Genomic DNA, 16,479 nt, shown 5'->3' with positions numbered 1-16,479 from the left:
GAACCATACCCGGCCATCAAAGAAATAGAAAACATAGATTGCCCACCCTAGTCACACCCTGACCTAACCAAATAGAGAATTAAATGGATCTCTAAGATCAGGGCGTGACACCCGCACACTGTTCATGCTCCCAATTCACCGCTTTATTGACAATGTTTAGATCCGAAACGGATCTTCGTCAGGTCAAATCCCCAAAATATAAACATTTCACCTCACATGACCATTAAGCACATGACGCATGGTGGGTATGGAAACAATTCAAATCACTTTGCGCATAGTCAGTCATAATTAATCACAGAGGTACATATGGTCATTAGGGATTATATACAAATCGGTCCAAGTTCAAAACCTAGGCAGCAGTCAAAAAGATTACGTTGGAAACTGTTGGAATACCCGCCGAGGGGTGGAGATACCGATCATCTATTACTGACAAGAGAATTGTATTGGATTCACCATTTGTCTGCCATGTCTTCGAAAGGTCTCAACCAAGAGTTTGATATCAGACCATTTCTTACGTGAATATGTTATGTTGATTTGTCCTGCCATCCAGGTCTCCACTTGGTCATTTTGTACATTTGTATATATTAGATCTTCTGTAATTACTACATGTGCCCATCTCATTGATATCAAATTATTAGAGTTGTTTTTGCAATAGGTCACTGTAATTATATCAATAGCCACCATGCGTCCTGCGCGTAATGGTCACGTGGGCAGGAATTACAAATGTTTCTAGCGTAATCTTTTTTTACTGTTGCCGAGATTTAAATTTGGACCGGTATGTATGTATGTATGTATGTATGTATGTATGTATGTATGTATGTATGTATGTATGTATGTATGTATGTATGTGTGTATGTATGTATGTGTGTATGTGTGTATGTGTGTATATGTATGTATGTATGTATGTATGTATGTATGTATGTATGTATGTATGTATGTATGTATGTATGTATGTATGTATGTAATCCTTTATGTGATTGACTATGTGCAAAAGTAAATTGTTTCCACACCCACCATGTGTCATGTTCATAATGGTCATGTGAGGTGAAATGTGTATATTTTGGGATGTGAGTGCTCAGTCTGTTTGACCTGACGAAGATCCGTTTCGGATCAAAACGTTTGTCAATAATGCAGTGAATTGGGAGCATAAACAGTGTGCAGCCTTCCTGTTCTTTACGATTATAATTAATGGACATTTTTCTCGGGATTGATGCATTTTTTTGTTAAGGAAAATCAAGTCTGAGATTTCAAAGTGGAAGTTACAGAAGCCTTTTTAACCCTTTACAGTTGTGGGAATTGGGTTTATTGGGCTTATTGGAGAAGAAATATGGAACGTATAACTGAACAGTTTGGAGATTATGGGAAAATTATTAGATAAATACTGAATCCAAAACTTAAAATACACTGTTAATTTTAGGTGCATTTTACATTTACTGTACTTTTTGCTGCATTTGTTGTTAACGAAATCTGAATATACTCTGGATTCATTCAGTAACATGATAAGAATATTATTAAGGTGCAACATAACACCAAAAAATGTAAAGCGTTTGAGTGAGAGGTCTAACTGGTGTTTCCAAGGGGCCACATACCTCTTCAAAGAAATTTAAATGCACTTTTATGACTCAAAGGAGAGTCTTCAGCTATTAGGTGCTTTTTGAGCCCTCCTACCTGTGCAGTTGAGGAACTACAGATATCAAACTTGTAGTTGTTTTCTTTGAAACACAGCCCTGCATCCCCGCATTTACACAATTACTGTTGTTGTTTACACAATCCAAAGACGGTCCATTATAAATCGCAATCTGGGTAAGGTGGGCATAATTTGAAAGCTTGTTCTATTGACTAGCTAAAATATAAAATACGATCTTACAGTGTTAGGATTTCACTAGGCAATTCAGTGAAGCAGGTCTTAATTTTAGTGCGCATAGAATGGCGCCATGAGTGCATTCAGATGTGTGGACCGCAGCAAAATTTCATCGAAACACAACAAACATAGGCTCATTCTGGTCAGGGAACCCAGGATGGAACACCATGTCATATTGTAACTGTACATCAAACATAGTGATCATAAATGTTGACACTGTGTATGACATGAGTTTTATGATATGGAAATGTCTCATCTTTCAAAATGCATTGAGTCCTCGTAATTTGCAGCATTTCCCTTACTCAGACAGTAAAACATTTGCTAAATTTCCCCAATAACTGGAGGGGTGGGGTCAACTTCTTGTTGCGCATGTTGCTCATGTTCAGAATGGCTGTTAGTCAAAACCCATACAGCGCTGTGAAGCGGAGACCCTGTGCTCTGACGTCAGGTATAGCATTTTATTGTATAGCCACTCATTTAAGCACTTATCAGTGTCCAAATCTGCTATTTTTAACCCGTATACAGGAACAAGTGTAAAAGGCTACACCTCAAATACACTACAAGTTTTACATTTCTCCTGCAACAGAGTGACCAAATTAAGATCTTACATCTGTAGTGTGTGGGCATGCAGCCGCTCAGCGGTAATAGAGTAACTCTGCCTCGACAGCCTCCTTTTATATTCAACCTGCTAATTTCTGCTCTGACGACAAAAGCCCTGGTAGCCTAGCCTGCCCAGCTCTGGCTGTCTCCCTAGTTACCAAGGCTCCTCTCCCTTTGCAGAGTCATGTAATTACTAAGTCTTCGGAGGAGTGGGATTCTCTCTCCTCCAGCTTCAACTTCGTCTCCAAAGTATTTTTGAATGCAATATGGTAACTTCCCAAATTGGGTATATCACTGGAAGATGAATAGATATTCTCTGGTAACACATTCTTTCACTGTTTCTGAATGAACCTTTTAGAGTAGGGGCACCATAATCCCTCTCTGTATGGACGTAGTAGTATTCCTATTAGTAGTATTCCTATTAGTAGTATTCCTATTAGTAGTATTCCTATCAACTATTATACAATAAAGAATAGTTTGGAAGTTCAGGTTGTGCTATTATTTGTGCCCTAGTTTTACTCATTTGTTCAACACATATTTATGGCTACCTCATTGTGTTTCTCCTTCAATCCATTATTTCCCTCACTCCTATACAAAGCCTTAAAATAATTTGTTTCAGGTCAAATGTTATACCACCCCGATGATGTTGTTTGAGCTCAGATAGACACCCTAGTTCTTTGTGAACATCCTCTTGATAAGTCTTTGTGTGCCCTTAGGAGGACTCCACACTAGCGGATGCCCAAGTTGTCAGGAAGATGTTTTAGTGTAATCATGTGAACTCATACCAGCCTCTTCTTTAATCACTTGTTTATTACCTTCAATGCTCAGTATGAGAGATAGAGAGAGGTAGGGGTCTGACTGTGCGTTGGATGTTGTGACGCTGCGTTGGCAGGACCGGACCAGGTAGATGTGGGTTCATGGCACCATACAGTCATCCGTGGAGGTGCCTGATGCCCTGTTGTCATCTCCCTCGTCCCCACAGGTGCCACAGGACGAGTGGAGTGGCTTCTCGCCTCTGGGGGGTAAGGAGGATGACATCCCATGTCGACGCATGCGCAGCGGGAGCTACGTGAAGGCTATGGCCGAGGAAGAAGACAGCGAAGACTCGGAGGGAAGTCCAAAGCCATCGCCAAAGGTCCAGGCCCAAGGTCGACGGGCCAGCTATCTCAAAGCCACCCAGCCATCACTGACTGAAATGACCACCTTAAAGTAAGACTCTGCACTATGACATTTTAAAGTGACTTTGACTTACTTTCATTATCATAGTCCTTATGATTTCACATTCTTTGGAGCATGATGTGTGTACTTAAATGACCCATTTACTGCAGTGGGGTAGAAGCATAGCATGAAGAAATCAGACAACCGTTTAGGACAAGGTCCTCCGACCCCCAGCTTTATTGGTACCGTTATATAGAGAGGTTGCTCGTAGCTTCCAGTATCACTCTGGCACATCTGGGACTTCCAGCTAGAATTTGTGAATTCATTAAAGCAGCATCCAATTCAAGAGACAGCCAAGCCCGGCACCTGTGCATTTCCCCCTGCATGCCGTTCCACTCAGTGAGTAAAGAGTATTAATGTTTCAAACACCAGGGGAAATGACTGGAAGGTTCTCCTGACTGTAGATGAAGTGAGAAGCTATTTTAAAAATGAAAGTTTCAGTTGAAAAAGTACAGTATATTCTAAGTTATATAATTATGCTCTTATCGGTTTATTATAATCTTCACAATGAACAAATATGTCAATCCCTAAGCATTGCAAGCATCTCTCAATTTAAATTTGAAAGGATCTTTGACAAAGTTGAGCTAAAGGCACTAGGATTGTGAGAAAAGCTTCCCTAACCGTGACTGTGATCCGTGTTCTAAATCAGCTTGTATTTCTGTCTGAAGCTCTGCATGCCTCATGACCTTTGATAGTGTACTGTGCCTCTCCTGGTTCTGTTGTTCATGTTATGAACTCCACTAGGCGTCTGAAACCGTTTGGCAGGCACTAAGTGATCCTTAGATTACCACATCTGCTGCCCGATGGTTACTGTACTGTATGTGGGCCATGCAGAAGTACTACTGAACTTACTGTGGAGTAATGATGTGATCATCTGCACTGATAAATCACCTTCCCAATCAATAAGAACAACATTGATTTATTACACAAAAAGGAATGCATTTAATGTTTTAGGAGATATATCAGTGTAATAGTTTTTACACTTTTGTTTCATTTTCTCTCTTTGACACCAGCCTACAGTATTTAATAGGCTCCATAGACTTTGCACTAACAGCAGGGATATGATTAGGTTCTCCCCAACACACCAGGCCTGTATCTGTCTCTAATTAAGTACCCACACTGCTAGAGAAGGTATGCTGAGCCTGGGGACTTCTCTTTAAAAGTGCTGTACTCACAGATTGGAACTTCATTGCTGTGCTGTTTGAGATGAATTACAGGCAGAGGGTATGTGTCATCATTAATGATATATGCATTTTGATTCAGTTATCATATAGGCCAGTTTGGATTTTTTTGTTATGGTAATGTTTAATAGCAGTCGATATAATGTATGTGTCCCACATTTCTATGTGCATGTGTGTACATATTCTTGACATTTATCTGTCTTCGTTTACTGCTTGTTAGATAATAATGGAAACATATTGGTTTATTCCACACCAATGACATCATGCATAACCAAATTCCTTAACATCCCAACACTGAGGCAGCCGCAGCTCTTGCTTCGCCCTTCAAGCACTTCAGGTTCCATCTTCTTCAATTTATTTTGTTCTGGATGTAGTCAGAGTCCAGCTCCCAGAAGGCTTGCTGGGCCACAGTGGAGTTTCAGTAGGAGCTTCTGATCCAAAAGAACCATGCTGCAGCAGCAGATTAGACATGAAGTTTAGACAGAGTTTCTCAGGTGCCAGCCCAACCCGACCCAGCACTGTCCTATTCTGCGTGGCTTCCCTCACTGCTGCTGCTTAGCCGAGGTGTCTGTCAGCACGGCAGGCGAGAAAGATTTGCGTGGGCAGCCTTAAGTGAATTTAGCTGTTTCTCCTCAGCGCTGTGGTCGCTGGCTGGCCCGACCTGCTTTATGGGAGAATGCATAATGTATGATCCCTTATTGATGTCACTTGTTGAATCCACTTCAATCATTGTAGATGAAGGAGAGGAGACAGGTTAAAGAAGGATATTTAATCCTTGGGACAACTGAGACATGGATTTTGTGCCATTCAGAGGGTGACTGGGCAAGACAAAAGACTTAAGAGCCTTTGAACGGGGTATGGTAGTAGGTGCCAGGCACACCAGTTTGAGTGTGGTTAAGAACTGCAACGCTACTGCGTTTGTCACTCTCAACAGTTTCCCGTGGGTGTCAAGAATGGTCCACCACCCAAAGCACATCCACAACTGTTGGAATGCTCTATTGATTTTATGACATTCATTGTTGACCAGTTGAAGAAGGATTTTATTGAAATGAATAACACGATTAAAGACAAACGCACAGCTCTAGAAATAGCTGTTAATGATGATGGCATATTCAATGAACTGATGAAAACTAACCAAGCGCTCCAAGACAAGTTGTCTACAAAAATAAAGGAACTTAAAATTCAACCAAGACAAAAAAAGACAAGGCCGAGGATAGAGTCTACTTCTGGAGAAACCCTGACAGGGGAGGTCCTGCTCCCCGTCTCCATGGCAGACGCAGGAGGGATGCCGCAGACTTCGATTCACCTCCGTCGGATCAACGCTCTACAACCAGCGCCTCATCGGCTTCCAGTGGTACTTTTTTATTCAACGAGAGACTGGACGGACGGAAGGGCGGAGGAGGCCGCAGGCACGCGCATCGACGAGATGCCGCTCCCGACGGGGTAAGAAGAAACGAATATCAGAGGCAGAGGAGACTGTTCACACGGTCCCAGAACCCACAGCACTGAGTGTCTTTAATTTATCAAGCACGATATTGAGCCCTGCCCATGTCTCTTTGCTTAATAAATGGTTATCTTTTGTGCTTACAACCCAGTGCAACGATTTTGATGATAAGGTAGACATGTTTTAGAAATATCCGTTTAAGGGAATACTTTAGCTCCCCTAATTCTGACACTTCCATTGAACCAGTAGGTTGCTCTCCTGCACATACTCCGACTTCTTTTAGAAGCTAGAGTTATTTTATACCTCCAGCCAATCGCAAAAATATTCCACACGAGGGCAGTATTGAGAATTTGGAACATTTTCTTCTGCAACATGACCCTAACGAACTACCTTCCAGTGCATGCATTATAACATTGGCTGAAATAGTACTCACACATAACTATTTCATGTTTCTAAATGATTTCTTCATTCAGATGAAGGGTACTGCTATGGGATCCCCCATGGCTCCTAACTATGCTCATTTGTATGTGGGTTACATGGAGAAACAGTCTATTTTCAATCTTCTCAAATGTGTTTTCTTGCCTAACATCCTTATTTGGAAACGGTATATTGATGATATGTTTGTTCTATGGAGGGATGATGCAAAACAACTCCAGGCGTTCCATGCTTTTCTTAACTCCTGTTCTGAGCATCTGAGATTTACTATGCAATCTGATACAGGTCAAATCAGTTTTCTTGATATTCTGATCTTGTGTGAAGATAATGTTCTATACACTGATCTTTACAGGAAGCCTGCTGATCATAACAGTTTGTCACCCACTTCCCTTAAAAAATAGTTTGCCCTACAGCCAATTCTGTCGAATCAAAAGAATTTGCAAAAAACAATCAGATTTCGACAGAAATATGGCTGAGACGCAAAGAATGTTCAAGGAGAGGGGATACAAGAATGATCAGATTAATATTGCCATTGAGAAAATAAAATAAAAAACATGACCTTTTTCAAGGTCAGTCTCGCAAAAAAGACGCATTCTTGTGTTCTAACTACCCGCTATTCAAAGCATTCTGAACAAATTAAGGGAATCGTTCACAAACTTTGGCACATTCTAAAATACGATGATAGTCTCGTTAATGTGTTTTCGGACCTTCCCTTGGTCGTATTCTCGCGGGGCAGAAATCTCAGAGATCAATTGGTACACTCTGATTTACCACCCCAAGATATTCCTGAACAAAGTCTATTTGCGCCCCTACTGGATGGAAATTACAAATGTAATGGCTGTGCTCAATGCAATGGCACTTATAAATGTAGAGCATTCAAACACCCACAAACAGGGAAATCGATCCCAATAAAAGGTGTTATTACGTGCTCCACTAAGGCAGTTAATTATCTTACAACTTGCCCTTGTGGTAAAAATTATGTGGGTAAAACAAAGCGCAAATTAAAAGTACGTATCTCAGAGCATCATAGCACCATTAGGTGTAAAAACTTGACTTACCCAGTTGCGGTGCACTTCTTGAAGGCAGGCCACTCGATTTCATCTCTTTGTCTCGATTTCATCTCCCTCCCTAGGAGAGGGGGTGACCTTGATAATTTATTGTTAAAACGAGAGGCTGCCTAGATCTTTAACTTAAAGACCCTTGCTCCTTTCGGTCTCAACGTAGACTTTGATCTGAAGCCATTATTGTGATTATTGTGACATTGCCATTGTAGTTGTTTGTAAGTTTGTGTAGTCAAATTAATTTATGATCGTATGCTTTCCATTTGTTGTTTGCATGCTGTTCTTTGTATTCCATTTTAATATTTGATAATTAACCAATGATATTAGGCCACTCTTGGCCATGATTACAGACACCTGTGTCTTTTGACGCTACATAAACGAGTCATCCCGCAGTGTTTGTGATTATACCCTGATGAAGACAGCTTGGCTGTCGAAACGTTGGTAATTACATTTGTGCATCTGAGCTCCTAGAGTGTGCGGCTCTCTGTTATTTTCAAGGAAGCATTGGAGTCGACATGGGCCAGCATCCCTGTGGAATGCTTTTGACACCTTGTAGAGTCCATTCCCCGACAAATTGAGGCAAAGGGGGGTGCAAATGAATAATAGAGAGGTGTTTCTAATGTTTTTTACACTCAGTGTATAATGAAGGAGCAGAGTGGACAAACATGGAGTCAATGAATTACGAGATCTTGTTGGACATACTTTAAAAAAAAATGTTTTACCTTTATTTAACTAGGCAAGTCAGTTAAGAACAAATTCTTGTTTTCAATGACTGCCTAGGAACAGTGGGTTAACTGCCTGTTCAGGGGCAGAATGACAGATTTGTACCTTGTCAGCTCGGGGATTTGAAGTTGCAACCTTTCGGTTACTAGTCCAACGCTCTAACCACTGGCCTACCCTGCCGCCCAACTTACCATAGTCAGCATTAAGTAAATCCGATGTGAATGTACACTGAGCATGTACATCTTGTTGTGATCTATTTTCATCTGGTTTGTTTGTTTTTTCCTCCCCAATTTCGATCTTGTTTCATCGCTGCAACTCCCCAACGGGCTCGGGGTGCGAAGGTCGAGTCATGCGTCCCCCGAAACGTGACCTGCCAAACAGCGCTTCTTAACAACCGCCCACCTAACCCGGAAAGCCAGCCACACCAGTGTGTCGGAGGAAACACTTTTCAACTAACAACGAGGTTAGCCTGCAGGTCCCCAGCCCGCCACAAGGAGTTGCTAGAATGCGATGAGCCAAGTAAATCCCTAAGTAAAGCCCCCCCGAATCCAGGTCTGTAGTGACGCCTCTAGCACTGCAGTGCCTTAACCCGCTGCTCCACTCGGGAGGCCCTTGATTATGTTTTGATGGTGAAAATTAGACACAACGTGTTATCGAACCAAAATAGACTATACCTCTCAATTGTGGTCTGAAAAAAGATTTGTATAATTGAATGTTCCAGTGTGATGATCCATGGAGCTATAATTGTGACTAATGTACAGCTTGGCAGTTCCCCAGGAACGTCTCTCTTTGATCTGTCCATCTGACGTCACTACATCTAACAGTACCATACCTGACTGATGGTCAGAGTGAAGTGGACTACAACTCACATGCATCACTAGATGATGATGACATGCTTATTTGTCACAAGAGCCCATGACATCAGAGAGTAGCCTGATACCAGATCTCAGTACAAAATGGCGCCGACAGAGAGGGTCGCCTCGCTTCAAATTCTTAGGAAACTATGCAGTATTTTGTTTTTTTATGTATTACTTCTTACATTGTTACCCCAGGAAATCTTAAGTCTTATTACACACAGCTGGGAAGAACTATTGGATATAAGACCAATGTCATTTTACCAACATTACAACCAGGAATATGACTTTCCCGAAGCAGATCCTCTGATCGGACCACCACCCAGGACAATGGATCTAATCCCAGTAGCCGATCCAAAACAACGGTGCCGCAGAAGGGGCAGAAGGGGCAGATGGAGCGGCCTCCTGGTCAGGCTCCGTAGACATGCACATCCCCAAGTATACTACTCGCCAATGTCCAGTCTCTTGACAACAAGGTAGATGAAATTAGAGCAAGGGTTGGCTTCCAGAGAGACATCAGAGATTGTAACATTCTCTGTTTCACAGAAACATGGCTCTCTCGGGATATGTTGTCAGAATCGGTTAAGCCACCGGGATTCTCCATGCGTCGTGCCGACAGAGATAAACACCTCTCTGGGAAGAGGATGGGCGGGGTGTATGCTTTATGATTAACGACTGATGGTGTAATCATAGCGACATACAAGAACTCAAGTCCTTCTGCTCACCCGACCTAGAATTCCTTACAATCAAATGCCAACCATTTTACCTACCAAGAGAATTCTCGTCATTTATAGTCACAGTTGTGTACATTCCCCCTCAAGCGAACACCAAGACAGCCCTCAAGGAAATTCACTGGACTCTATGTAAACTGGAAACTATATATCCAGAGGCTGCATTTATTGTAGCTGGGGATTTTAACAAAGCAAATTTGAGAACAAGGCTACCTAAATTCTATCAGCATATTGATTGCACGACACGCAGGGCTAATACTCTCGACCACTGCTACTCTAACTTCCGTGATGCATACAAGGCCCACCCCCGCCCTCCCTTTGGCAAATCCGACCATGACGCGATCTTGCTCATTCCGTGTTATAGCCAGAAACTCAAACAGGATGTAACAGTGAGAGGAACCATTCAACACTGGTCTAACCAATCGGAAGCCACGCTTCAAGATTGTTTTGGTTACACGGTCTGGGATATGTTCCGGTCAATCCCAGAGAACAACATTGACCTATACGGTGACTCGGTGAGTGTGTTTATAAAGAAGTGCATTGGAGATGTTGTACCCACTGTGACTATTGAAACCTACCCTATCAGAAACCCTGGATGGATGGTGGGATTCGCGCCAAACTGAAAGCTCGATCCACTGCATTTAACCATGGAAAGATGTCTGGAAATATGGCTGAATATAAGCAGTGTAGTTATTACCTCCGCAAGGCAATCAAACAAGCAAAATGCCAGTACAGGGACCAGATGGAGTCGCAATTCAACAGCTCAGACACGGTACGTATGTGGCAGGATCTAGAGGAAATCACGGACTACAAAAACACAAACAGCCACGACACGAACACTGACGTCACGCTTCCAGACAAACTAAACACCTTCTTAGCCCGCTTTGAGGATAATACAGTGCCACCGTCAACACCATTCAGTGCCACCATTCAACACTATAGCACCCTCCAAGCTCATCATCAAGCTGGAGGCCCTGGGTCTCAACCCCGCCTTGTGCAACTGGGTACTGGACTTTCTGACTGGCCGCCCCCAGGCGGTGAATCTAGGAAACAACATCTCCACTTTGCTGACACTCAACACTGGGGCCCCACAAGGGTGTGTGCTCAGCCCTCTCCTGTACTCTCTGTTCACCCATGACTGCGTCTCCATGCATGCCTCCAACTCAATCATCAAGTTTGCAGACGACACAACAGTAGTGGGCTTGATCATCAACAACGACGAAACAGCATACTGGGTGGAGGTGAGGGCACTCAGAGTGTGGTGTCAGGAAAACAACCTCTCACCCAACATCAACAAAGCAAGGGAGATGTTCGTAGACTTCAGCAAACAGCAGAGGGAGCATCCCCCTATCCACATCGAAAGGACCGCAGTGGAGAAGGTGGAAAGTTTTAAGTTCCTGGGTGTACACATCACAGACAAACTGAAATGGTCCACCCACACAGACAGTGTGGTGAAGAAGGCGCAACAGCGCCTCTTCAACCTCAGAAGACTGAAGAAATGTATGTTGCCACCCAAAACCCTGACAAACTTTTACAGGTGCACAATTGAGAGCATCCTGTCGGGCTGTATCACAGCCTTGTACAGCAACGGCACCACCCTCAACCGCAAGGCTCTCCAGAGGGTGGTGCGGTCTGCACAACGCATCACCGGGGGCAAAGTACCTGCCCTCCATGACACCTACAGCACCCGATGTCACAGGAAGGCCAAAAAGATCATCAAGGACAACAACCACCCGAGCCACTGCCTGTTCACACCGCTTCCATCCAGAAGGCGAGGTCAGTACAGGTGCGTCAAAGCTGGGACCGAGAGATTGAAAAACAGCTTCTATCTCAAGACCATCAAACTGCTAAACTGCAATAACTAACTCAGAGAGGCTGCTGCCTACATTGAGACCCAATCGCAGGACACTTTAAAAAATGGATCACTAGTCACTTTAAACAATGCCACTTTAAATAATGGAACTTTAATAATGTTTACATATTTTACATTACTCATATCACATGTATATACTGTATTTTATACCATCTATTGCATCTTGGCTATGCCGCTCGGCCATCGCTCATCCATATACTTATATGTGCATATTCTCATTCACCCCTTTGGATTTGTGCGTATTAGGTAGTTGGGGAATTGTTCGATTACTTGTTAGATATTACTTGCCTGTCAGAACTAGAAGCACAAGCATTTCGCTACACTCGCATTAACATCTGCTAACCATGTGTATGTGACCAATAACATTTGATTTGACTTTGTGCTGTCTTGCCAACTCCGTGTCAATGAGTGATCATGCTAACGTTAGTAGGCATTATTATTAACAGCTGTTTGTTGACTTGTCTTCATTGGCAGGATCTCCAACGAACACTCTCCGAAGCTGCAGATCAGGAGCCACAGCTACCTGCGGGCGGTGAGTGAAGTTTCCATCAATAGGAGCCTGGACACCCTGGACCCCAAAGGGCTCCTGGACCCCAAAGCGCTGCTCTCCTCACCCCAATACCGCTCGCGAAACGAGAGTTACATGAGGGCTATGAGCACCATCAGCCAGGTTGGTGCTCACGGCATTACGTCACCTTCTCTGGTGCTACGTCTGTGCAAGGGAGGAAAGTCACATCAAGTCAAAGTCAAATCAGCCATGAAATCAGCCACAAATTCATCTCTCCAGCGATGAGATGAATTGTATTTCAAACCAGTTTCAATGTCAATGTTCAGCCCTCAACCATCAAGAGTCAACTTAAAGAGGAGAAGTAAAATTAATCTACCATTCCATCTACCATATCTCCTCTCTAGAGTTTGGAAGAATACACAGCCTTTAAAGCCAGTTGTGCATTGTTTTATAGTATTTCGAAGATAGCATAAGATAATAAATCATTATAAAAACCCGAAACCATTATCATATTACCTCCATACTGTATGTCATGCACATTACTTCATGTTACTCTTAGCTAAAAAACATTTAAACATTGATTAAAATATAATAATCAAATTATTGTACAATAATCTATTCCAAGGACATTGTAGATACAAACGTATTTTCAGAATAAACTTGTAACGTTCTGAGTGTAGTGGGTGAGAAGTCAGGCGCAGGAAGCAGAGAGTTCAGGAGAGTGCTACTTTAATGCACCAAAAACGGCGAACATAAGCCAACCCCACGAAAACACAGGGCGTATAACAAAACAAATGCCCCAAACAGGGGGACTTAAACTATCCAGCAAAACCCACGAATTGGGAAAACACGTAACCCACAGACGTGCACACAAGTTACACAAAACAGAAGGTCACAATAATTAATCCCGCACAAGGAACCAGGCGGGCCGGCTGACTAATAAAGCCTCACTAATTATACCCAACTCAAAACAGGTCCACTCAATAAACACATAAGGAGGGGGAGGAAATAATCAGTGGCAGCTAGTAGGCCGGCGACGACGACCGCCGAGCGCCACCCGAACGGGAAGGGGAGCCACCTTCGGTCGGAGTCGTGACAAAACTAGTCACACAAAATATTTTTTATGAGTGACCTTTTGCTTTTCATATCTGTAATGCAAGTATAACTCACTGAACAATCATGTTTGAAATCTGTGAAATCTCCCAAACTAAAATGCGATAAAGATTTGGATTAAGGATCAGTATTCACCAACTGTTTCTTGTTTAATACCCTCCCTCAGTTATCAGTGAAAATCAGATGGAAGTTCAAACATCTCAGCATTAGTCTTGCCAAAAGCCCCTCAAGCTCTTGTCTTTTGGAGCTTTAGACCATATCCAAGGCATCCTTATCCCACCCTAACCTACAGTATGTTATTAAACCATCTTAGAAGCTCTGGTTCTTGTCTTACCTTTTCTCAATTTGTCTTTTCTCGAAGATCCGAGGTTTTTATGTGTTTTGAAAAGGAGTCGAGGAGAGAGGATAACAGGAATAGAGGAAACACAAGTTGAGAAGGGAATGCCCAACTCCTTGCTTCAATAATGCAGAGCTCTGTTTTAGACCCTAAATTAAATATCCTCATCATCCCAAACAATCTCTTCATTGCACTTGCTTGTTCTCCAATTAACATTGATCCTCACGCTCCCATTCCCTCTGACTCTTCCTCCTGTTGCTACTGCTGCATTGTGGTTCCTCTTTTTCTTCTGTCGTTCTCTTCCTTACCTCTCCTAATGATTTCAGATGTGTTTACTCTGCCCCTCAGCATTGAATGTGCACGGCTATTAAACTCTAGGTAAGTGGCTCTTCTATGGTGCGTTCTCCAGGTTAGGGTACTGATATTTGGATGTCCGGTTGTGCTGCACCCCCTCTCTCCCCCATCGTCCCCGACACCTCGCCCCCTTGCAGGTGAGTGAGGTGGAGGTGAACGGGCAGATAGAGCAGGTGTGTGAGCAGGTGTACAGTGAGATGGAGTCGCAGGCCATGGATGCGTTGGACCTGCCCATGCCGAGCTGCTTCCGCATGCGTAGAAACAGCTACGTGAGGGCCATGGACCAGGGCTGCTCAGAGGATGACGGGATGTCCCTGATGCCCTCCTCACCCCCCAGGACCACCACCACCACCGTCAGGACCATCCAGAGCAGCACAGGTCAGTCAGTTTATCACTCTTCAAATACACACGGAGTAGTCACAGGCCAGTCTAGATCTGTTGCTCTGGCGAGTCAAAATATGCACTGCTCAACCATACCACTGTCCACGGTAGAAAATGTCAGTGTCTTCTCAATCACCCTTTAAATCACCTCCAGCAGGAGTAAATGTCTACTGGCTAGCAAAAACCAATGCTGCTGCACAGACCAATAAAGGTCAAAGTCTCCACTGGATCACCATTAATACACACCACCATCACTATGGAAACCCTCAAGAGCACCACAGTTTGGTGTGTTTATCCCTTTCACAACACATATTGATCTACTGTACCAACACTGTCAGGGAACCACATACCAGCAAAGGTCAATGCCAAGAAAGACTCTCTCCACAGCAGCCCAGTATGTTCACCTGACTCCCAAAGCCACACAACACAATGTCATAGCAGCACTACGCCTGGGGATCATTCCTGTGTTTGTAAGCAGGAGGATGAAGCTGGAGGATCTCTTTGATAGATGATTCTTTGAGTGCTATGGACAAAACATGGCTTCTTGCCTGGTCCAGTCCACATGAGCAACATAAGCGTCTCTCCCTGGTATTTGAAACCATTATTATTATATCCAGAACATTTCAAATCAGAGCCGGTGTGTGGAATAGGTTTGGAGAAATGTTGCAAATTTCTAAAATGTGGTTAATTAAGGGATCTGAAGAAATTCCCCTTTTATAATTAGTTTTAATTCTGGCATTGTGTACATGCTTACAAGGAGAGAAAAAATAAATGTTCTGTAATGAATAGCATGCTATCTGAGATACAGTATGTATTTATATGATAAGGACTCTCTGAAGCTCACTGTTATCAAGTTATTTATAAAAAATGAAAGCATGTTTTTATAATTTCACTGAAATGCTTCAAGCGTCTTCATCAAACGTAGAGACTGCCCCGTCAGATGAGTCCCAGATGTCAGTGCTGATTTGAGTCGAACTTCCTGCTACTTAGTTTGACTGTTCCTCTGGGAATTCTTAGATTGTTATCCTAGTGGTAATCCACTGACAGCAAGGTTCAGTTTGACATCCCAGGATGAAACGTTAAGAGATGTCTCTGTAGTCCCAGAAAATGATCGCCTGGACCCTTTACCATATTCTAAATGAAAACAAATGTATTTTGGCAATAATTGTTCTATTTATAGATAACCATAAAAGGACAGATACCAAGCAGAGGTGGAATGAAATAATAACAGAACTGTAAAGGACCGAACTCTCTAACTGACTGTTGAGTTGTGTTGTCTTGTGAAAACAAAAGGAAGGTGGCATTTGCTTATCTTCAGGTTTATCTCTTGAAACTGAGAACGCTTGAGTACTGGAGCAACAAATACTTCAGATATGCATAGTTGATGAAAAATAAGCCAGGCACAATCTTCTGAAACAAATAAATAATAAAGGCAATATTTGACTCCCCATTCAACTCTTTGCTGGTGCTGCATGTCTGAATGAAGATTGCCACTTTCCGTCCTGCTGCTCTCTGCGCCCGGGGCTAGTCAAGGCAGACATATGGGCTGGACCCACAGGAGAGCTGCTTGGGCAAGTGGAGAAAAGAGAGAAAAAGAAAACAAGGGACATGGGATGAGAGAAAGTGTGGAGGGAAGTTTCTGGACTAGTTAATCTTTCATCATGGCCGTTGGGTCTGAGTGAAAACATCAAGCTGGCATTTGCGTTCCGTCCCGACTCTGCCGTCAGCTCTAAACAATAACTTGAGATATTGAGCTGTGTGGGGAATCAGAGGCTGCTCTCATCAGTTGGATGCTCAGATCTAGT

The 16,479-nt window shown here is 43.0% G+C and overlaps 1 protein-coding gene across 2 annotated transcripts in view; it reads left to right on the top strand.

The window, feature by feature from the left end:
* The window catches only part of LOC135513783 (disks large-associated protein 1-like), a 112,749-nt gene that overhangs the window by 70,067 nt on the left and 26,203 nt on the right, over positions 1 to 16,479 (top strand). For both annotated transcript variants that reach the window (XM_064936721.1, XM_064936712.1), the window contains exons 4-6: positions 3,444 to 3,670; positions 12,456 to 12,651; positions 14,431 to 14,671. In XM_064936721.1, coding sequence (XP_064792793.1) covers positions 3,444 to 3,670; positions 12,456 to 12,651; positions 14,431 to 14,671 — 664 coding nt within the window. The remainder of the gene's footprint in view (positions 1 to 3,443; positions 3,671 to 12,455; positions 12,652 to 14,430; positions 14,672 to 16,479) is intronic.

Source organism: Oncorhynchus masou, chromosome 3 (genome assembly GCF_036934945.1).
Source record: "Oncorhynchus masou masou isolate Uvic2021 chromosome 3, UVic_Omas_1.1, whole genome shotgun sequence".
Classification (NCBI taxonomy): domain Eukaryota; kingdom Metazoa; phylum Chordata; class Actinopteri; order Salmoniformes; family Salmonidae; genus Oncorhynchus; species Oncorhynchus masou.
Note: the sequence above shows the minus strand (reverse complement) of the source record. Positions and strands in the feature narration are given on the sequence as shown.